The sequence below is a fragment of the Thermobia domestica genome, chromosome 10 (assembly GCF_964235325.1).
Source record: "Thermobia domestica chromosome 10, izTheDome1.hap1.1, whole genome shotgun sequence".
Classification (NCBI taxonomy): Eukaryota; Metazoa; Arthropoda; class Insecta; order Zygentoma; family Lepismatidae; genus Thermobia; species Thermobia domestica.
Genome location: NC_137463.1, coordinates 186433775 through 186457864, shown reverse-complemented (window position 1 = coordinate 186457864; position 24090 = coordinate 186433775). Strand labels below are relative to the sequence as shown.

The 24090-nt window shown below is 34.8% G+C and overlaps 1 protein-coding gene across 1 annotated transcript in view; it reads left to right on the top strand.

The window, feature by feature from the left end:
• The window catches only part of LOC145662882 (tyrosine-protein phosphatase non-receptor type 13-like), a 1067674-nt gene that overhangs the window by 1017650 nt on the left and 25934 nt on the right, over nucleotides 1-24090 (top strand). Inside the window, exons 11-15 of the mRNA XM_081728845.1 lie at nucleotides 995-1133; nucleotides 4877-5083; nucleotides 6656-6885; nucleotides 8063-8154; nucleotides 17425-18015. Of these exons, the coding sequence (XP_081584971.1) occupies nucleotides 995-1133; nucleotides 4877-5083; nucleotides 6656-6885; nucleotides 8063-8154; nucleotides 17425-18015 (1259 nt within the window). The remainder of the gene's footprint in view (nucleotides 1-994; nucleotides 1134-4876; nucleotides 5084-6655; nucleotides 6886-8062; nucleotides 8155-17424; nucleotides 18016-24090) is intronic.

Here is a 24090-nt window from a genome sequence, read left to right as displayed (position 1 = left end):
TGGTAACCGAAATCTAATATATATTAGAGGCTTGAATGTAATGTAGCAATGAGTTAGCTCTTCTGTTAGATACTAAACAATAAATAAACAAAATATCTTATACATATTGTCTGATATTGCTTGTTTCATTATTATTATTATTGTTAATGTTTTGCATCACTTCGATGGAGTTTTTTCCAAATAGCAAGAAGCTTTCCCTGTGATTTAGTAGCTAGCGTGCGCACCTTTGGTGCATGGTTCAATACACGGTGGGAGAGCCTTGAAATTTGAATGCATTACTTGGTTTGGATTCTACCAATTAAACCGTGGATCCACCTCTCATATAGCTTCAGTACTGAAATTGGACGCCTAACTCCAACCAACCAAGTAACAAGAATAACATTTGTAATATGATACGTAAAGTAAAATAAGGTACAAATATTAAAAGTCTGCTTTGTAGCAGATTAACATGATTATTTAAAACTTTGAGTCTTCTGTCGTCCATTTGCAATATAGTGGAATCCGAGTTTCCAGTACCGGCTTAAGCAGGTTGTTATTGTAGTGCCATCTGCAAGTTTGTACTGGTCTTTATGTCATTAATGTATTATAACCGTAATAGCAAGAACTGATAATTTTTGCTACTTTAAGTTAGTAATTCAATAAAAGAAAATCCTGAATTTTCGAATTCAAAACTAAAATATTTCATCACGTATGTTGATACTCTGATGGGAGATGAAACAATTAATGAAACATTTAATTTAGAAGAAATAGAAAAACTTTGAGGCCCAACAAGACTAGTTTTGTTTATCCTGCGAGGTCTATAGTAACCTGTAATCCTACCAATAGGTGTTACAAAGAAATAAGCGCTCTACTTCTCAAATGCATATATAGTTTAGGTTTATCAAGCATTCAGTATCATTAAAACTATATTTACAAGATTTTCAATGATTTTACCTTAATATTTGTAAAATGAATTTCTTCTGTTACGTTATTTTATTATCCCCTCTTATTGCAGATTCTGGGAAACGAAGCATTTATTATATTTGCAGTTGAGGAGGTGCCTTTTAGAACAACAGATATGTTGCAGCATTGATACACATGTAATGCTTGCAGGTCTTGCTTTGCAAGCTGAATTCGGAGATTTCCAACAAGAGGTGAGAAAAGTCATATGTTTGCGTTATGTTCTATATTCCATGTCACCTTTTCCGATTTTTTAGGGAAAGGGGAGAGGAAAATAAGGGAGAAAGAAATGTTAAGCTCTAATAATAGTACAAAGTATTGCGCTGATGAATCCAACAGAAGCTTAAATAGCAACTGTACCACGACAACAAAGAAATCGGTAAGAATGTGGTTCTTTTTCAAAGCAGCTTTGGTTTGCATTCAACACATTCTCTGATAGTAGCTCTTCATTCAACATCAGCTCACAAATCGCATTACGAAATCACTGACCGCTTTGCCAGGTCTGTTTTTTTTTTTTTTTTTTTTTTTTTTTTCAATCTTTTGCTGATGCGATGACTTATGGCATGACTGACGATCCTGTTACAACGCTTAAATCGGAGAACCCAGGATTGCGATGCCTTAAAGTTCAGGTGATTGTGCGGATGAATAATGTTTTTGTTTGCAAGACCCACAGGCGCAGCGTACGGTCCTGAATGACATAGCCTTTTTTCACCATTTCCTCAAAGTTGTGTAGTACAGCCTCGTTTGTTGCTTTGATTGTTGGCTTTGGATTATTACGGACCTTCTCTTACTCACACAATGTGTTCGTAGTTTTGATCAACTTGAACTCGTTCATTACTATCTATCCCAGTTTCCTCTTTTCGCGGATCCTGCCACTTAAATCGGTAGTCCAATAAAGAAACGTTCTCTCTTTGCATTCATCGTTTAGAACAGCTCTTCTTCTGTTTGGTGTAGGATCTCATTCAGATGTGGATGAAGAAGTTCGTGATGTTTGTGCAATCTGCGAAGCCTATGGAGCTAAACCCATTTCCATAATCATTTCCGATGCCGTATCACAATTTCCACATCACTGTCATTTCATCATCACTGCCTTCACAATCACCTATAGATTCCATTCCTTCGACCTCTTTAGCCACATTCATGTCTTCTGACACAACGACACAATTTGATTGAGTAATGCCATCTCCCATCTGTTCATATACCATTCGGTTGAACTATAAATAATATAAGAGCAGAGTAGATGAGTCAGAGATATTTATAAATCAAATATAGAGACAATTGTCTTATAACAAACAAACAAAAAGCCAGTTTTAATTTAACCCAACTTGACCTTACACAAAAAGCCCAACATCCAAACAGGTGGACAAACGGGTAAATGTTTATGAGTAAATCCGACCGAACCATGGACTGGTTTTCAAGCAGCAAGTCATAAGCAGAGCGTATCACTCTGTCACCACTTCTACAAACAAACATGGGAGACCACAAGAAGACATAAGAAGCATGTCACAAGAAAGAAAAAAAAAAGTATTTCTTTTGTCTTTCAGTTTTTATTAATTTTGTGGGAGCTAGGGATAGTCATAAAGCGCCTTACGAATTACTTACCGCTTCTGCGTTTGTTACAACTGTTATTAGCAACAAACTCCTCCCTGCCTACAAACCACCTAATATACATTTGCGAACAAAAAGACGCACGCTTTCGTCGGTCCGCTTCTTTTCCACAGGAAAGATATTCATGAGAGCGGTCTGTAAGCGAACAGAGCGAAAACATAACAAAAAAGAAAATATAAAACATGGAACATTTAACCCTAGAACCCTACAGGTAAATTTTTGACGCTTATTACTACACGTACGTTGTATTGACCACCATACCTGCAACTGCAATATATTCAACCAAGCTTACTCTTTTCTAGGAACATTCTCATTTTTTAATAACGTAGCAAACGCAATATGAGATTATATACAAATTATTCACACATTGCCAGGAAATGTATTTTTTGTATAATTTACTTCATGCATTTACAACGAATTAACAGCGGAACGTTGTCGTGGTGCGTGAATATTTACTGTCACTCTTTCTTTCGAACCGACACCTTGGTTTTCGTCAAACTCACCTGGCAGCGCTGGAAGCCACACCACGGTATTCACTCAGTGACATCTTAAGATCAATTGACTGGTAGACGGACTACTCACAGCTCATCTTCGTGCCGAGGTGGGGGAGAGTGGAGGTAGTAGTCGAAATGACGTAGGAGTAATGTTCTAGAATTCAAACAAGAGTGAGAGAGAGAGAGAGAGACGAGGAAAAACATTCATACATAAAGGAATACCTTTTCAGATATGTGAATGAGAGACAAACGAAGTGATCTGACAGAGATGCCGGGAGAGTATGAGACAGGTCAGCAAAGAGATGAACAGAAAAGAAGAGGAGTGGATATGCAGATACACATGTGCACTGATATCCATGTGAGTATCCCTTATATCCTCTCCTTTCCTGCTCTGACCTGCTCCTTCTCTTTTCTGCCCAACCTTTTCCTGCTCCCCACCCTTTGATGTCTGTCCGGCAGATTTTGTCTGTATTCCCTCCTAACCTACCTACCTCTAAACATATGCGCAATACCCTAATCTCGGATTGTTGGAAAAGTATATTTATTGGTAAGTGTTACATTGCACGACTGTGATAGTCAGAAGGTTGATTCACCATTACAGCCTGTATGCAACTAAGTACCAGATGTCAACTAGGACGCATTTTTCTCAAAAAATGAGACGTTTTGAATTAACGAACTAGGTGGTAATGAAACTTCTGAAGATACTGAGATGTGACTTTGCGTGGTTCAGAAGTTTGGTACTTAAAATTTTATTGTGTGGGAGCTGTAAGTAACACTCACTTAAATCTAGATTAATTATTAAAATAAATAACATAGGAAATGTAGTTTGAGTTTTAAATATGGGAAATTAAAATAATGAACATTAGGTTTAGCTGACATTCTAAATTGGTGTTGAGATTTCTTTGTATTTTAGATAAGACATAGCCAAGTTTATAAAGTGTTTGGTATGAAGATAGCAGTCGAAATATGAATCCGAATTACGAAAATCTAGCGTATCGTTACATAGACAATGGAAAATTGTACTCCTCACTAATTTCAGAGATAATCTGTTGTCGGCTATGATGATGTTTTTAGTATTACAAGATTCTGTGAAATTTTTCATTCGCCAGTGAATGAATCTTTTGTTCTTCTACCTTCTGATGTTTCTTCTGCCTAATTGCAGATTTATTTTTTATTTTTATTTTTACTAGAAGCCAGCTGTATTTTTTGACTCGGCAAAATCTTACATCTTGAGGTTTATTTCTTACCTAAGAAGTGTTCTGTGTATGAAAAATTTATATGTATGTGTTTGTACTTTTTTGTTTGTCGAGAATTTGTGAGATTTGCCTTGCCTGCAGCATCAGTGAATGATCACAATTTATCATTAAATTCAGAATGAGAATATTTTACAAATTATTTTAAATATTCTAAATGGATAGTTATTTCTCGTGACCGTTTTTTAAAAATCGTATTATAATATACTGGTGTTACCACGAACGTTTTTAGTTTCTTCACAGTTAAAAGCTACTTTGAATATCTAGTTCATAAACTCCGTGTGTTTATCTGATGCGGAATTTTTTTTTTTTTTTTTAGTACGTGATCGTCAAAATTACATTCTACTTGATACCTGCCTTCACCTACAAGTGTAATTTAGTTTGTTGGTGGAAAGAGATTCAACACCAAATTGTGAGATCCTGTCCTTAAAAGCTTCTCTTGCAGCCTTTGCATACTTTTGTGTTTCTTGTTTATGCGTTCTATATTTACTAAAACAATTGATGAAGTATTATATTACGTTGTTATGATTAAAGGCTCCACCTTCTGTATTGATATATATATATATATATTTTGATTTTCAGGAACATGGATCGTTTGACTATTTTCTTCTTGAACATTATTTACCGGAAACAATGTTATTTAACTGTGATGAAAACGCATTAAAAAGGAGTCTCCAAATTAGCCATAGCCAAAGGTCTGGCTTAGATCCCGGAAGAGCAGAGGAACTCTTTATAAGTGAAGTTCAAAAGTTATCAGAATATGGATGTCATTTTTTTGCAACTTCTTTGGTAAGTTCTTTGATTTTAAACTGGTGTTTATTACATAATAATAATAATAATAATAATAATAATAATAATAATAATAATAATAATAATAATAATAATAATAATAATAATAATAATATAGTAATACAATTAACCTATCTCAGTCAAAATATTCCTATTGTTCTGTATTATCTGTGCGTAAATATATGTAATTCCTTCAATATTTTGGCTGTAAATCTTCAGCTGTAGTCACGATTATGCAAGATTTTATTTTAAAGATGATGTGAAATGTGCAATGGAGTTAAGATCCACTGTAAAAATTGTTGTATTCGAGATGATCAAGTTGAAGTTTTATGAAATTGACTGTTAGATATGTGTTGTTTCTAATAATTGTGTTCAGTTTTATTTATATGAACTGTAGTTATCCAAAAAGAATATAGATATTTTATCTTAATTTTCTTGATCAGAGTTTCATTTTCAGTTTTTCGATTTGATGAAAATAGATCCGAAACTTCCCTCCTAATGGTTATGCAAGAGTATGATTTATTATCTTAGAAAGTTTAGAAAAGCTTGATGTATATATTGTCTTTTTGTCATGCCGATATGAGACATTATATTCAACAGACTGCTTCGTACTTCTTATGAAGAGGAAACATCAGTATAATCACTCTTGTATTTATGAGATAGGATTGTATTTGTGGCATATAGGATTAAGAATTAGACTTTCGGGCTTTCGGCAGCTATGGCTATGCCGTTTGAGAGATGACGTCCCTCGGCGATCACACTATCCGAAGAAAGGGAAGGAAGAAGAGGTCTGGGACCTATATGTTAGGTACTATCCCAACATTTGCCTGGTGTGAATGAGGAAACCTCAGGAAAATCTCACTCAAGATGGCTGGTCTAAAAAAATTGTTACACTTTTTGGACCGAATGTCTTTTATGGGACATACCTAGGTAGTTAAATGTATCGGTAATTCAAATGAGTCTGAGAGACAGTAATTTTATGTGTGTGTTGGTTGTCAATAGTACGCTGTGCTTTAGAATAACATTTTTTCCAATAAGATCTTTCGCTTTCATTTTCTTGTCCAAATAGCAGAAATAGTTGCAATTTATTTTGGTATCTTTATGGCAAAATATGTTTCCACGCGTGGATCTTGTAGTAGGAGAATGCACCAAGGCAACATTAAATACTTCTCTTCTGCTGCAAATCCTGTAGATTCTCGTTCTGTAGATATGGGGATGGATTATGTTAAGTTCATTAAATTTAAAATTTATTTTTCTTTTATCCGTGTACAGGAACAGAATTGTGCTTTCTAATTGGTTGTGAACTATGTTTGCTAGAGGTAAAATAAAATTTAAAAAAAATATCCATCGTATCATATTATTGGTAATGTCTGTCTTCTAACTGAAAGGTCTTACACGTGTTAGTATTAATACAAGGTTCTATTAAGTTAATGATGTCTTCGATTTCAAAGTTTGTTTTAAGCGAAAGCGTGATATCACTTCTCGTATTTTGACGCAGATGCATTAATATTTAAATACACGAACATTGATAATATTCAATTTTAAAGAAATATTGTTTATTTTCTTTTCAAGGTAAGGAAAGATGGACCCGCATGTGATGTTTGGGTATCTGTGAGTTCTAACGGAATATTTCTTCACGAAAGAAACGATGAATTGAATGAGAGGAGACTACTCGAATCTTTTTCGTGGAAGAACATTCAGAAGCTGTGTTACTCTAAGCAATATTTTACTCTCGTTCCTCTGGTTATCTATGGAATGAAAGAAAGGCTTGTAAAGTATAAATTACGAATGGAATCCAAAAAGTAAGTTAATCACTTTGATATTTATTTATAAATTATTAATTTAGTTTATATAATACTTTTTCATTTTGTTTTCTCAACTACGATTAACTTCGAAACTCACATTCAGTTTGTACATTCTTCGTGTGTGTCGTGAGCAAAATATCTAAATAGCATTAATCTATTTTACTTAAATGTAATTACCACCAAAATTTATTTTGTTGTTAAAATTTATAAAACAAATACAATAATAAACTAAAGTATTTGCAACCTTCTTGAAATTTACCTCCGTGTGATAGCAAAATTACTCAGAACGTTTTCTTAGGTTTGTGTCATCAGCTTTCGATTTTTAGAATTCTGTACTATATAACGTATACTGTTGTACACAAAAAGTAAAAAGTATTTTACTTTTTTAAGTTTTACCCTTTTGGGATTTGTGGTATACAGTACACTATACGTGTGTATTGTTTTAAAACGCTCATATAATATCTGTTATTGCTGAATTTTTTTATTGTTCAGTCATACATGCATTGCGAAATAGATCACATGTATTTTGAGAAGGAGCTTATCAAGTTGGTGAGGGTCATGACGTTATCTATTTTGCCTTCAAAAGTACAACGCAAAAGGCTTATTTTGTTTTCCCGAAAATGCTATCTAAAAGATATTACGGAACCCAAGAACGCATATATATGTCGTCGGCACGACTATTAGACAGAGTACACATGCTATGGCTTCTTTCCTCCTTCTTCTCTCCTCACCCCTCTACAATTTCCTTATCATTGTTTACTGTGAGTTAAAAGGCGGGGCTGGTCCAGAGAGGCATAAACAGTGATGATGTTACGACGGCTAGGATAAAAAGCTGCTTGATTGAAAGTATAAAATTTATCTTAAAAATCCCAGAAAGGTTAAAATGAACATAAAAAGTCAATTCTAGCTCAGTGTCAATTTTCAGTAATTAAGGTCATTTGCACTGTAAATCAAAACGTTCTTCCTTATGGAAAATAATGTACCAAATCATCAGTAAAGTTATACCTACAGAAATCTTGCAAATCTAAAATAAGTAAAAATTTCATTACTTTCGAATATAACTTTAGTATCTTTTCGCCACTGCATTAGTTTGTTTTGCTATTTATAAATTAACGATGAAAATGCTTTACTTTCAACATTGATATTTTTAATACATCAAGGAATTTTATTTTAGGAGTTTCTACGTGTTTCATCTTGCTTCCTTGCACCACCAGTTCTTCCTCAAACTCAGAACACATTTGGGTAATCTACGCTATGTATCTTCAGGTAAGACAGGAAAGATGTTGAGTGCATTTTCTAATTGTTAGTTTCCAAAGATAAATCTAACTATAAGTGTGTAGAAAAAAACATATTGTACATTAATAATTTGTTAAAGTGTCGCAATAAATAAATGATTAGCATAAATGTATGATATTTAATCGTGTTGCTTCCGGAACATTAAGTTTCTGAAATTTTCTTAGTCTATATTTCGTCCAAGAACAGTGGGAATTATCAAGAATTGTAGAACAATGAAGGATATTAATATCCTTATTCTAATATTGTGTGCAAGAATTTTAATGAAAAAAAGTTTTGATTTGACCTCATAATTTGAATTCATTAAGACGTAATACTAGAGAAAAGATGTTAACATAGTTTAAAGAACTATCTTTAAAAAATCTTGTTTAATCGAGGTGTTCTACTCGAAGCAGATTCTAGTCCAAGCGGAGACACTAAACTAGTAGTGCAAGAATATGACGTACTGTTTCCTTCTAAAGGGTATATAGAAAAACGGAAATTAGGAAACTGGAATGAAGATATAGATTGAGAATTAGAGTAACTGCAACTTTACTCTTTTGGTACATGATAGTGAGGGCCAGTGAAGATGAGGGCATAAGTAATATTTGAGGATGAAGGCGATTAAGGGTTAGGAAAAATGTCCATCTCTGGTACCTTGTATACAGGAACCCAGTAATTATTGCTTCACTGTATACACATTCACATAAACATGCCATTTAGTATTTCTCCGATGTAGACACACTTGATTTCCTGTAGTATAAGAAAGCTAAAATTTTTGACAGAAGTAAATGAGTTAAACAACTGAAGAATTACGTGCATAAATACACTACTTTGATTAACATATTGCGAGAAATAGAAGGAAATTGAAATTTTCATAATTATTGCTGGTAAGTGAACAGGCTGACGACAAAACTTACGGGAAAGAATTCCCTGACTTTTCCGTTTTCAAGAACATTTTTGAAGATTTCCCTGATGCATAATTAGCTACACAATCTTTCCCATGTTGAAGGAAAAACAAGACCAAGAAAAGAGTATGATAGATAAGTAACAACTAGAACAATGAATAATATAAAACAGGGATGCAAATAAGCAACAAAAGTTTACTCGCCCAAGAAAAAAGTTACTAGCCCACATCACATAATAGAAATAATTTACTTAGCTTCCGTATGATATTAAATACTCGCCCGCACCGATGAACCACACGCCCCGAGCGAGTGGTTATTTGCATCCCTGATATAAAAACAAATACAACGTATTTTATTGTGAAGTTACAGAACACTTACCTAATATGAACTCTTCACAAAACAATAAATAAATAAATAAAAATAAACATCTTACCTAAAATTTTAATCTGGTAGTCAGATTAGTAACGTTCGTCACATTATGACAGTTTCGACAAATATGAAAGTAAAAGTCACAATGAAATACTCACCGAAAAAGGGTGGATGTATGCATGTATAAAACTGGCTGTTGTATATTGACGTATACGTATTTAGAAAAATATCAAAAGTACGTATTATCTACTTCATTTTACTTCTAACGTTTTATCTTCTCACCAATATTGCACATATCTTATATTATATTAGTCTTCTTAGCTTCTTGCTCATTCAGAGTTATCTTTATTTTCCTGTCTTCAGCTTCCTTTTTTTCTTTTTTTCCTCTTCCTATTGTCGTTGATGTGTTTCTTCTATAAAACGAATGCGAGAATTTCGTTCATAATTAATCCTGGATTTCCTTATGGATTCCCACCCGTAAAAGCTACTGAATCGTACATAAATCTGAGTAATATTAAAGTATGTTCTTTTAAATTATCTGCTACACATACCGCGTTGATTGAAAATTCTGTTTCTATATTTGAATTTTCATGAGAGAAATCAATATTATTTTAACAATATATTTAAGTCATTATACTAATACCCAAATTCTTTAGCCAGAAGTCATCCAAAACACTGTCCATTTCATGAATAATTACTCATAATTATTTTACAATATGGATTCGAATAAAACTCTCTGAACTGCTTCACAATTCTACCTGCCCTATTGCCATCTAACCAATTATTTTCAACTAGTTCAATTGAAAGAGGCCTCATTCGATTCACTCCATCAGATCCTGAAGAAACATTAAGATTTAAACACGAAAGAGCTCTGGTCAATTTATAACTTAAAGATGACTTCTTTAGAAGTTTAAGAACAAATTTCTGTAGACACTTTCCGTAATTTCGGCGAAAATTCAAAATGCTCAAATCTGTTATTGGTTAACATCTCTTAAAGGCAGTATGCCAACGTTTTTTACAGGAAGATTTTCTTCATTTTCTACATCAATTCGTATACATGAACTAGGAAAACTATAATCTTGTGGTTTTGTAAACTTTTTTATATATATATATATATATATATATATATATATATATATATATATATATATATATATATCGTCCGATAAAGTATTGTAAAGAATTGACTGAGCTGAGAGTCAGTCTGAAGTTCAATGAGGAAAGATTTTACTTCTGAAGTAAGTGCTTTAAAACGTAAGTTTAGGAATAAGCATTTTATCTTCTTCCAACATACCTGATAAGATCTGATAGCTTGAAGTGCTCAAAACTTCCTTATCCTTCCTGGAATACACAACTGAAAATACGAATAGTGTTGTCAATGGCTTGTTAGACAACACTATTATTTTCAAGCCAACCAGGACAAAACTGGAAACATTTTTCAGCCTCTATTCGAGTGTGCTTGGCACAATGTGCTGGAACACCCTTAAATAAGTTTTACAGACTTTTTAGAAATTCAAAGGTTCTCCAATTCGTTACTACAATTGCAGCCTTAAATGTTCCACGCAAAATAAGTAGCTCACAGCTTGCTATTCAAGTATTATAGATCAAGTATTGGCGACGTGTTAATATCTGACTTGAAGATGTACAGAAATGTGAAGTGTACATTACGGCCATCCATTAAAATTTGAATAATCTTTTCCAGGTCCAATGGTGTAAGCATTTCTCTGAAAGCGATTAAAAGATCAAGGATTCTTTAAAAACGCCCGTGTTAAATAATGCGTGCACACTACCATATACAGTACTCCAGAATCACACATTTATGTCTCCTTCAACAACTCAATTAATTCACTTCTAAAGTATAGTGATAAACTATAAACTAAAGTGTACGCTAGTTTGTCATGTAGAAGCTGTATGTTCCCGGTAGTTTCACTATCTGTGAACATAAGTGATACTTGCACATCTTTATCAGCAGTACGCGTTGATTTATGTCATTATACTTTGAATACACCATAATAATTCCGCTTTTATAATGTTATATTTTAATAAGAATCCCTGCAAACTACTTTGTTTTGTCCCGGAACTCCTATCCATTTGCAACGTAGAATCCACATTTCAACATACAATATCACCAGAAAACTTTAAGCTCTGTGTAGATGAGGTACAAATAGGATGACACTCCAAGTCGAAAGATACTGGCTTGTTTTCTTGATTCACAAAGACATAACTGTTTCTAATACTGAAATGGACGTGGCCATCTGCATATGCTTCTTACCTGTCACTTGACTTTCTACCGATTGCCGTCCTACGTTACTGAGCGAAAAATCGCTCCAGCAAATATTGCAGCGAGCAAAAAAACTTGTCACCTGGCACTTCCTGAACCCACGATAAAGAATTATCCAACACTCAGGAAAGATTGAACGTGGTCTTGGAATATTTGGAAGCTGACATAATTGTTTTCTGCATAGGAATACTGGATACAACGGTCACCGAACAACTCTTCACTTTAGGTTCTACCTCTGCTACTTGAACAGTCACCCTATACTAACAAAAAGCTACTACGCACTACGCCTCTCCGCTATCTTGCAAAGAACAATATAACAGTGGTCCCCCATCCCCATACACTCACTCGATCTGATTTACTGTAACTTTTCCCTGTTTCCCAAGATAAAACTTCGAGTTAGGAGCTAAAGATTCGACAACATGGAAGATATTCTAGAGGAATTGCATCGGATAATTGACATAATTCCATAAACGGACCTCTAGGGTTGCTTGCAGATGACAGAAATGCTGTGACCGCTTATACAAAAGGGAAGTATTTTTAAAAAGTTGACGGAGAAATTTAACATCCGCGGTAAGTAGGGCACAAGTATTGTCCTGGACCTTGTAATATTCTTTCAATTATTTTCTTGTGCATTTTATTATTATTCTTTTGTTGTTATTTCACGATCACTGTTTAAATTAAGTTGTTTTTATATTTGAAATTCATTCTTGAACACTGTCGGCCATTGGTCTTTCCGTGAATTGAACAAATAGACTCCTTGCTTGTTAAGGGTAGAAAGGGCTACAATATTGTGAACATGCCGAATATGTTAAAATATAGTAAAAGAAGTTAATTCGTTTATGAATTATTGTATCAGATTGGAAGTAGTATATGAAAAAGTTATTTTGAAAAGTAATAAGTAGTTAAAAGAATAAACAAAAATGGTAATGTTGTAGTTGTTTAGGTTTGTTCTAGCTGTTTTCTTTAGTACAGAAAGTTATAAATATATTAAACAGCAGATTTACAGTAAACGGCAGGTTGATAAGACTATGGACGTCTCCATTAAAGTCCAAAATCAATCAGTCACTGAACAAACTCAATATGTTCACCTTACATACAGATAGGTATTACCTGTATTGTTTAACTTGTAAACGTTGGTTATGTTAATATTATACCTGTGTAAGGAGGGAGCTGTTTAAGCTGTTTTATTTTTTACAGTTTCTGAACATTAGGAACCATCAATAAGAAATTATAGAATCATGGAAAAATTATAAGATTCTCTATGATAAATATCTTCCTCAATAATTTTCGAATTTTGTGCTGTCTTGAGTACAGTTTTGTTTAAGTTACAGAAAAAAAAATATTGATGTACAATAAGTAATAACATTTTCCTATAATTGATCCAATTTTTCGAAAATGGTTAAAATAGAAGGTTTATCTGAAGAATTCTATTTTGAAAATAATTTTACATAAGAAAGCAAAAACGCTCTTATACCGTCTTTTTTTCTTTTTTTCCCTCAATATCTTTGAAATGAAAAGAGAATATTCTTTGTACGTCTCTGAAAATCGTGTTGAAATTGGTCAGTTTATTCCGAAGTGATCAACAAAAGAAATTCTAGCGGTGAAAGGCACTTTTGCTTCCGATTCTAGAAGTTCACGACCAGACAAAATATAACAAAATATTGCTTGTTAAAACAGAAGGGAACCTGAGAGAATTATTTTATAGATGTCATGGGAGCAATATTTACAAGTTAAATTCCATATTTCTCCAAATAAAGTGTATTACTCAATTCTTCATCCAAATAAAAATGTGTTATTTTTAAGTAATTTCTCTTGGACAATCTTTCTCTTTCATTCTGTCTCTTTCTCTCTCGGAAGAGATCAAACAAAGGAATCCCGAGGTGTGAATAGAAAATTAATTATACCAGAAAATAGTGATAGTAGGGTCACATACGTTGAAAAGTGCAGTGTAAACTCTTCCGTTAAAATGCTTTATCAGTTGAGAGAGGGGGGGGGGGGAATAAAACAACAGAGAAACAGCTGTAAAGCATCCAAATGGGCACTATTTTGGAATCAAGCACCCACTGGATGCTTCATAGCTTTTTCCCTTTTTGTTTTCCTTTCTCCCTAGTGATAAAGTATTTTAATTATATATATTACGTGTGTATGTGACCGTTTTCACTAGTTTTTGGTAATTCATTATGTATATACACAATGAAACGTCTATTACAACTACTGCTCATTTCATTGAAGATTGTCATTAAGGAGAGTGGTCGCTTGATACGAGTAGGCATTTTTTCTTTATATTGTTTCATCTTTTCTTTTTTTCCTTAATTCAGTATCATTGCTAAGGATACAAAACACAGACAGTACCATAAGGTGAATCTGGGAAGGGAATTTCTTTCATAAGAAAAGGCTTGAGTTAAACTTGGACATGTTTTTTCTCTTATAGTTACACTAATCTCTCTTTTTAACTATTTGGAATTAACTATTTACAAACAAAGATTTAGAAGCTGTCTCTGATACATTCTTCCTGCGAAATAATATTCGCAAGTATGTCTATAAGCATGTGAAATGAGTTATTACAAGCGCCCTGTCATCGCAATTCATAGCATTATTACTCTTGCAGACGACAAAATTTGCGTACTTATTTCGTTGTATACACGAGCTGTGTTGTCCAAGGCCGTTTGGGTACAAAACCTCGCGGCCACAACCCCGCGGACCAAAACCTCGCCTCCCAAAACCTCGCGGCCCAAAATCTCGCCGAGCCGAAACCTCGCCTGGCCAAAACCTCGCCACCCAAAACCTCGCGGGACAAAATCTCGCCGGGCCAAAACCCCGCCTGGCCAAAACCTCGCCGCCCAAAACGTCGCGGGGCCAAAACCTCGCGGGCCAAAACCTCGCCTGGCCAAAACCTCGCGTCCCAAAATATCGCCATACCCAAAATCTCGCCTGACCAAAATGTAAATGTTCCAACAGATGATAAGGATGACGGTATAAAAGACGCTGTTTCAGAAAAAGTATCAAGGGTATTTGACCAAGTCCCGCGATACCATATGAAAATTATATTTCTGTATTAGAGGATTTCAATGTGAAGGTAGGGCGACAGGATGTTTTTAAACTGGTTATAGGGAAAGAAAGTCTACATAAGGAAAGTAATGGCAACTAACGGGGTTAGTTTCGTGAACTTTGGAACATCCAAATCTTAAAATTTTAACAAAAATCTAATAATATTTGTGAAAGTATGAAATAATATATGAGTTTTTACGACATCCCTTGATTATGTCCTGTAGGCTAAAGGAGTCGTAGATGACCAGGATGAAGGAAATGATCGAATAAAGAAAGTGGGAGGAAACGGGAATAACCCGAGAAAGCCCACGCACACGATGTTTTGTATCTTCTTCTTCTTCTTCTTCTTCTTCTTCTTATTATTATTATTATTATTATTATTATTATTATTATTATTATTATTATTATTATTATTATTATTATTATTTGTAATGTGCAATTGCATATTAAGAAACTCATTGGGTAAATTTTAAAGAAAAGTTTCATTCGCGGCGAGGTTTTGGCCACGCGATGTTTTGGGTGGCGAGGTTTTGGCCCGGCGAGATTTTGTCCCGCGAGGTTTTGGGCGGCGAGGTTTTGGCCACGCGAGGTTTTGGCCCGGCGAGATTTTGTCCCGCGAGGTTTTGGCCGGCGAGATTTTGGGCGGCGATGTTTCGGCCGCGAGATTTTGTCCGTATCCCGTCCAAGGCATTGCTTTTACGTGAAATTCTTTGCATATGCATATGAATTGTTCAAGCGAACACAAAAGGATAGGGTTAACCTAATTAAATTTGTGTGAAAGCAGTACAAATATTAAGTCGGTTTGCGTTGAATATGCAAAGCTATTTAACTAGAGATCAACATTAAATCATCCAGATGGGCATTAATTTAACTAGTTATTCCCTCCAAGCCTTCGTCTAACTGTACACTATAAGTTAAAATCGTCTTCGATTAAAAGTTATTGTTAATATTTAAGTTTTTTAGTTTACTCACTAACTAACTTGCGGTTACTCTCAAATCTAATGTTCAACTCTAAATATCGTCAACGCCCTTCTTTTAATAATAAACAGAAAAGCACATTCATGTTTTGCATAATCATTATGCATTTTCAAATAATTAGATTGAAAGAACACATGTTGCAGTTAAATTACTACAATATATTACGCAGAAAGACAAGATATTAGTGCTGAAATCTATACTTGTCTCGCCCTTGACCTATTTTGAAATAATCAAATTAAAACAGTGCAGTTGTAATTAAATTGTCAAAATAGTTTTAAATTTGCAAATTTACACGCCATCTATTGGCGTAAGGCAGGCAGAGCACGAAACGGAACAGCGAGTGTTAACTAGTAAGAATTAGCATTATTCAAAGACTGAAATGTTCTCCGTTTATAGTAAGGATTGTCCTATATGAAAACAATTTTAAACTTTAAAAAATGTATAGAAGAAACCTTAACATTAATACGGCTCACAGATGACGAGAAGAACCCTAGCAGAAGTAGTGTGACGTAGATATGGACTCGCCCTTTTTTCGCACGGGGGTTTCAAATGACACCACGGAATAGCACACAGATAACTACCCGGAGTAGCAGACGACATCTAAGTATAGACCACACCTCAAAAACCGAAAATGGACTTGACCGTGTCGTTGACCTTTCCCCGCCAACCCTGTTTTAGGGTTCTTCTCGTCATCTGTGAGCTGTACATGTACAGTTTTCTCTCTCTCTCTCTCTCTCTCTCTCTCTCTCTCTCTCTCTCTCTCTCTCTCTCTCTCTCTCTCTCTACAGAACTTCAATACTAGGTCATTTAGTATCGCACCGAATTTCTGTGACAGTTTTTCTCATGTTTCCATTTTTTCTCCTCAGATCACAACAATCATATACAATAACAAGACAAAACTAGAAATAGACTATACATACACACTGATTATACTTATCTCATATTCTGGCAAATGTGGCTCCGCGTAGCGTAGTCGCTAACACTGTCACTCTTTGGCGCAAGCGACCTCGGGTTCGATTCCCAGTGGGAACATTCGGTCGAAAAAGTGAAAAGCTTTTTCAGGGCAGCCATTCTGAGTAAAGTTTTTCTGGGATTTCCTCATTCTCACCAGGCAAATGTCGGGATGGTACTTCAAACTATGGTCTCAAGCCGCTTCCTTCCTTGCCCATTCCTTTCTTCCCAATTCCCAAGCAGAGTGAACACCGAGGTTTGTCATGGCCATAGATACCTAAAGTCAAAAAACTAATTCCTAATCTTAACCTTATTCAAGCTAACCTGACAATTGGGTGAAGGGAAGATCGATCACGTGATGTCTTGACTGTAGAATGTTTGTTTCACATACGAAAGTAAGAAGTGATCGCTTAAGAGAGAGTGCAATGCTCTCTACGGCCCGATGGTCGTGGCGAGGGGTGGTCGTTGAATAAGGTTTTAAAATACATTAAACTTACGAGATTTCATATCGGTTTTTGAAAAGAAATGTTGATCAAGAGAGGTGGTCGCTGAGAGAAGTTTCACTATATGTATATGTATATGTATATGTATACGCAGTACTCTATTTATACACATTACTCTATTTCAGGATTGTCCAAGATATGTGCCTGTCTCACACAATTATTAAAAGTTGTTCAGCTATTGTGAAAATAATCTAAAGATTCTTCTCTATTATTCTTTCTTTTTTAGAATTTGGAGTTCCTATTTCGAAACCGGAAGAAGAGATTGTTCGCTACACTTTGTTCAAGAACAGGACTAACACGGACTCTAGAAGTCTAAAAAGCATCCAGAGCATCCCAACCACCCAGCCACAAACACCAGTATATGTAGAGAGCGGTAGCTTAGAGCGAGAACAATCAGAAGCTAGTAGAAGCAACAAAAAGAAGAAGAATATTGAGTATGATGTGAACAGTGCAAGTGCCAAAATTGAACAATGCACTCAAACGTCGTGGTACTCGTGCGCCAGTACTCAGGTCGAAAGTCTTGAAGATTTGCAGAATAAAGAAAACGAAAAACCCTATATTACAGATCAAGAAGATGGGAATGTAGTGTTGAAAGTGCGTTCGTCTTCTACAGAGATAAGTTTACCTGAAACTCCTTTACTAAGGGATTACAATACATTATGTCCTAAGCGTTTAGGTGTGCGAATGGGAACAAGGACATTTTTAAGTTCTACACATAAAGATTTGACTGAAGACCAAATTGACAGCACCCCTCTAAGCTCTTTAACGTCTAATATTGTAGATTCTTCGTCTGCCTTAGATGAGCCTTATGTTATAAGTAAGTAACTATTTTACTGATTTATAATTATTACTCATTCCAGGTAAGCTAATAGGAGATCAAAACAAGTTTTCTCACCACGTGATTTTTTTTTTTTTTTTTTTTTCACTATGAACTCCCGTACACGGAGGTATAGAATGTGTCTAAATATGTCTGAGAATCAATTATAACTTTTATAATAGAACTACATATTTTAAATACACTTTATTACATTAATCTGCATTAGTGATATATCCATTTTTAATATAATTCTAAAGCTAAGTAAACATGTAATTTATTTGGTAACTGGGTTGTAAGATAATGTTGGAATGCGAGACGGTGATAGAGTTGGGAATTGACAAGGTACTTTCTGTATTCATATCATAATTTCATCTTAATATTCAATTCAAAACGAAATACAATCTGTAAGGATAGTAAGCGCTAAATAATGACTACTAAACTATAAATAATGGTTAGAAAAAAATAACACATGTTTCGTGCGACTCTGTAATAAACAGGCATGTGCACATTATTATTATTATTATTATTATTATTATTATTATTATTTTAATTTGAACGCTGCAGAACTGCGAGATGTGAATTCTCGCTTCGCTAGGAACTAAACATGAAATAAGCTACAAATGAAAATACATAATAATTTGTTACTAGATGTATAAAGTATTCACGAGTCCATATATAATATTTACGCATGCTAAATTTATACTATGTTTTGCACTCTATATATTCGATTACCTAATCATATAGAAGACTTATTCGTTTGAAATTTAGAACAAAAGTAGAATCTCGACGTCAATGATTTGCCTCACAGCCTTCCCGACTCTTAAATGAAAGAGTCATTGAAATTAACTTTTTGACAATTGACTTCTTATTTCTATTAATTTCATTTAAGAAGTACGATCAAAATCAAATCTTAATGTGAGTACTTCTTTTAAAGATGAAAAGTTATAAATAGTAAACGACAATAGGAATTGTTCACAGTGACTGAAAAGAAGAGTGACCTAGTGGAAATTTAGATTTGACACAATCGAAATACATTGTAATTCTGTCATATATATTTACAATTTACATATATTTACAGTTTATATAATTACAGTTTACGTAGTTTAATTATTTTATACTTAAGAGTTGGTGACGGGACTTTGTGCCCGCACTATGTATCACTGGCAAAATTCTCGAATTGACTTTTGTCAGGATGATTTAGATATTTGAATTCGATCTTTTAAAAAAAAGAAAGAAAAAAGTTTATATGTCCGGCATTATTAGCGACAGAAAAAAGTTTATATGTCCGGCATTATTAGCGACTTCTTTTTTTCCCTTTTGAAGTTCCAAAAGAGAGAGAAGAGTAACGGGAATTTGTTTTGATTGCCTATCAGCTTACGTGGAATGAATGATAGTAATATCATTGACTGCAAACCTGACTGGATTATCTTCTTCAGAACACATTCATAGAGATAATGTCAGTTTTTGACGTAATTAAGCTAAGTATTTTTTTTTTTAATACAATACTGACCTTGGTGTGTTCTGGGGATGATAATCAATTATTCCTTTATTGGACGAATTTTGAGCTTAAATTGTGAAATATTTGGCTTTCACATACGCGTGTATAGCAAAAGTGAGTGTTTTTGTTGTTTGTTAAAGTACTGGAATATAATAATTCTTTCAGTTTAATTATTACCATTGAAGTGCTATACACAATTGTGTAAATAGCTAAACACTTCACAATTTAATCTCAAAAATCATCCTTTCAAAAATCAATTCGAGTATTTTGCCAGTGGTATACAGTGTGGGCACAAAGTCTCATCACCCCCTTATTAAGTATAAAATAATCAAACTACGTAAACTGTAATTAAATGAACTGTAAATATATATGACGGAATTACATTGTATTTCTTTATTATTCCAGTTATAAACAACGGCTAATACAAATGATTATAATATTGGAGAACGCATCTTCACGAGAGGCTCAGAACAAGAAAATCATTGGAACCGATCCGTAGAATTTTCATTTACGATTCGGAAGAGAGGCCCCTCCAAAGAGAACTCTTTTGCTGTGAACTGTATTCTACCGGCAGTGTTAAGAATAAACCACAATGTTAAACCTCAATAAGAGTGAAATAATGCAGAAAAGTCGCGGCGTCAGTAGATAGATCACTCATGAAGACAACTCGCAAACGGTCCGCGGAACTTCGTATACTCCGGTCAACTCTACGCAAACACATGAAATATGACTTAAAATTACACCCATATCGACTGAAATTTGTTAAAGAAACGTCTGATAATAATTTAAACCGAAGAAAGGAGGCATGTGACGCAGATCTTCAGATGCTTAACACTTTCCCGAAACGGAGAAAAGTGATTTTCAGTGATGGATGTGCCATGGGGCGAAGCTCCAAAGCAAGAAATGTTGTCTTCTGGTCAAAGGAAAACTCTTATTTTTATGAGAAGATTGAGAATAGCCCTTTCCATGTCATGATATGGGCTGACGTGAACAGCGAACAAACTTGCCTTCCATATGTTTTTGATGGCTGTTAACCAACTTCATTGTCTTCATATGCTAAGAAACTGGTTCTTATTCTCCTATTGGAAACCCAAGGTGTCAAGGGAACATGTTGGTTTCAGCAAGATGAAGAATATCGAGAATATCTCAATGAGGTGTTTCCAGAACGTTGGATTGACCGCGGGTTGCCTTCATTGCCTGTTCCCTTGGCTGGCCACCTCGAAGCCCGGACTTAACGACCTGTGACAATTCGCTCTGGAGATTCATAAAGAATATTGTTACAGCACGTTATGCTACGATTGAGAATTGAAAGAAACTGTGACTTGCTTTCAGACAGGATACTCCAGCAATGCTGAGAAGAATGTCCCATAGAACCTGGCGACGTATTATTTTGTATTTGGAGCACAATGGAGTCCATAGCAACAAGTGTCCATTAAACATAAATCACAATCAATAGTGTACATCCATAGTTATAATTAAAGGTTGCATAGTTTGAATATTTAGTACTTCAAGGGGGCTAAGGGGACTTCGTTCCCATCCTGTACATAAGAAATTAAAATATTCAATTGATTATCATCAGAAGAACACATCCTGGTTCGTATTATGTTAGATTTTGGTGTGTTCTACAAATTTAATTACCTGTTATAGTAATGTTTTCATGTATTTATTTACTTATTTTATTATTTATTTATTAATATGCATAAGGTAGTGGGGAATTAGTTTTCTGAAACTTTATTAATATTAATTGTAAATACTAAAATCGACCATATTCTACAATTTATTTCAATGTAAATAACAGAGTTGAAGTGGCTTAATTGAAGGATGTCTACAAGGGAATTCATTACTCATAGAACGTTATTGAAAATTTAGAGGGAAGAAGACATGATACGTTTAAACTTGTTAGTAACTGATAATTTATTATAGCTGTATTGTTAGAGAAAAAGGGGAATATTAGAGATCAGAAGGTTCGAGAAAGTTTAAAAATAGATTTTGCTCTTGTGCAATGTCAGGAGAGAACTTATGGAAACATGTGTCATAAACTTTAGGAGGAGGAAAGGGTGATGGGCGTCTCTTGTGCTATTAATTAAACGTAAACTTTGAAACTTAGTTCTATGTATCAAGTCAAAGTTTTAACGATTTAAATCCTCGAACAAGAAGAAGCAGTATCGTGTTATATTATATTTAGTTGAGGTAAGCGTAACAGAATTCACGTATTTTGTATTTTTTTTTACTTATCTATTATTTCTACATTCAACAAAAGAGCGTAGAAATACTAATGACTTCATTCTGTGTAGTTTTCTTGACTATTGAGTGGGAATAATAAAAATGACTATGTTATATACATACGAATCCCGGAGCGGAAATAAGACAAGTGAGCTTCATTTCATATTGAGAAAGTACAGTAGACCTCCACACTATGTGAATTAAACACTGAAGTACTAGATACATCCAATTGCAATAGATGAATAAAGTTAAAGATGGAACCTCTTGCCGAACACTGAATCCATATCAGAAACAGTTTTTCCATATCTCGTACAATTATTAATATATAGGAATCAGTATTAAAACCGGTAGTTATACATTTTTTTTCCTCCGGTTTCAGTAAAATAATAGGTGCTGAGGTAGAATCTATTTTTGGAATCTTGAATCCATATCAAAAAGCCGTTTGTAGCCTCCTTTTACCGTTTTGGATCCATGAGAATCAATATTGAAACCGAAAGCTGTAATAGTATTTAGCACTTTCAGTTGCAGTAACTGAATAAAGTTGGAGATGGAACCTACTCTTGCGATACTGAATTCATATATATATATATATATATATATATATATATATATATATATATATATACACAACTGCTGCTCGTTGTCTATGACAGTTTATTAATATCGTAATCCGTGTTGAAACGGTTGAGTTGAGTTGATTTTAGTTTAGCGTCCCTTTCAGCAGCGAGGCTATATGAGACGTGGACCTACTGATTAACGTGGAATCCGAACCACATGAGCTCCCGCCGGGAATCGAACCCGGGTCTCCCACGCCAAAGGCGCGTACGCTAACCGCTTAGCCACGGAGGAGCTCCGTGTTGAAACGGGAAATCGTAGATTTTAATTTCTTTGGTCTGAATAGGGAGATAAAGTTCGAGATAACATTGAAACCGGAAGAGTGAATAGATGTCTATCATTTCCGGTTTTAGTAGAGAGATAAGAGCGGAATTGAATCTATTCTTAGGAAGACAATTTTCCACTATATATTATCGTTTTTGCTATAGGCGGTAGAGACCTGCACGGGCCGAATTTTTCGGCCCGAGCCCAATCCAGCCCGAACCTACCTAGGCCCGGCCCAGCCCAGCCCGGGCCCGAAAAGCTTTGGAGATTTTCGGCCCGAGCCCGGCCCGGCCCGATAAGTTTTTCAAAATTCTTGGCCCAAGCCCGGCCCGGGACCGATAAATTTTAAAATTTTTGGCCCGACCCCGGCCCGATAAATTTTTTAAAAAAATTAGTTCGAGCCTGAATCTTTCTCAAAATTTAGTACTAAATTTGACCTAACCCTCAGAGACATTTTCTAAACTCTGGTTCACAACCTGACGCTTGCCTCCCGAATGGTACCATTGACTCCTAGAACTTTGCCTGTCATCGAGAGAATAAAAACTCCATTCCCTGTAACAAAAATCTGAATTGATTTTTAGCATAAAATATAGATGGCAATATTGTTTAGCGAGAGGCAAAACATTCTCACCCCTTATTTTTATATTTTGAGTTCAGTGAAGGCCAAGGTCAGAGCTCAATTTACCGCATAATACCTGCAATCCTCTATAGTGAAAGTGGAGCCGCTAAGCAACACAAACTGTAAATAGCTATTGCATTCTTTGTAACATTTTTCACGGACACACTTCTTCAACGTTTGGCTTTATTCCAATTATCGTTTAACGAAAGTCAATAATTATTAAAGAATTGCAATTGATCGGCCCCAGCCCGGCCGACCTGAAGAGAAATCAGTGTCGGCAAGCCCAATCCGGGCCCGGCCCAAAGAAATAACAGACTCGGCCCGCCCAAGCCCGGCCCGTGCATGTCTCTAATAGGCGGATCACATTGAAATCGAGGTTATTGATTTCTACCACTTCCGTTTTAAATATGTTAATGGAGGATATGGAATTTATTCTTGGGACGCTGAAGCGATTTCGTGAACCCTACTTCTTGCTATATCTTACCGTTTTTACACTAATACCTGTCAACAGACTAACAGGCTGGACTTAAGGCTTCCCATACGTATGCATAGCATAGTTTGGAAGTCCAAAATTAATTACTTGTTACATAATAGCTAAAAACATACTTACAATGGGAAAAAAAAAGATGCATTGCGAGCACTTTCGCTAAAATACTTCGTCAGTATGGAGGGAAACCAATACGAAGAATAGAAGAGGAAAGAAAAGAGGAAAGTTGAAAAACATGTAGTGGATTTCTTGTTGCAACCTTATTATTATTAACCTGACCAACTTTTGATTTTGATTAGACTTATCTTCCATTACAATTCATCACTTTTATATAGCACAGACACTCGTGTTTCTAGGAAATATCAGTAA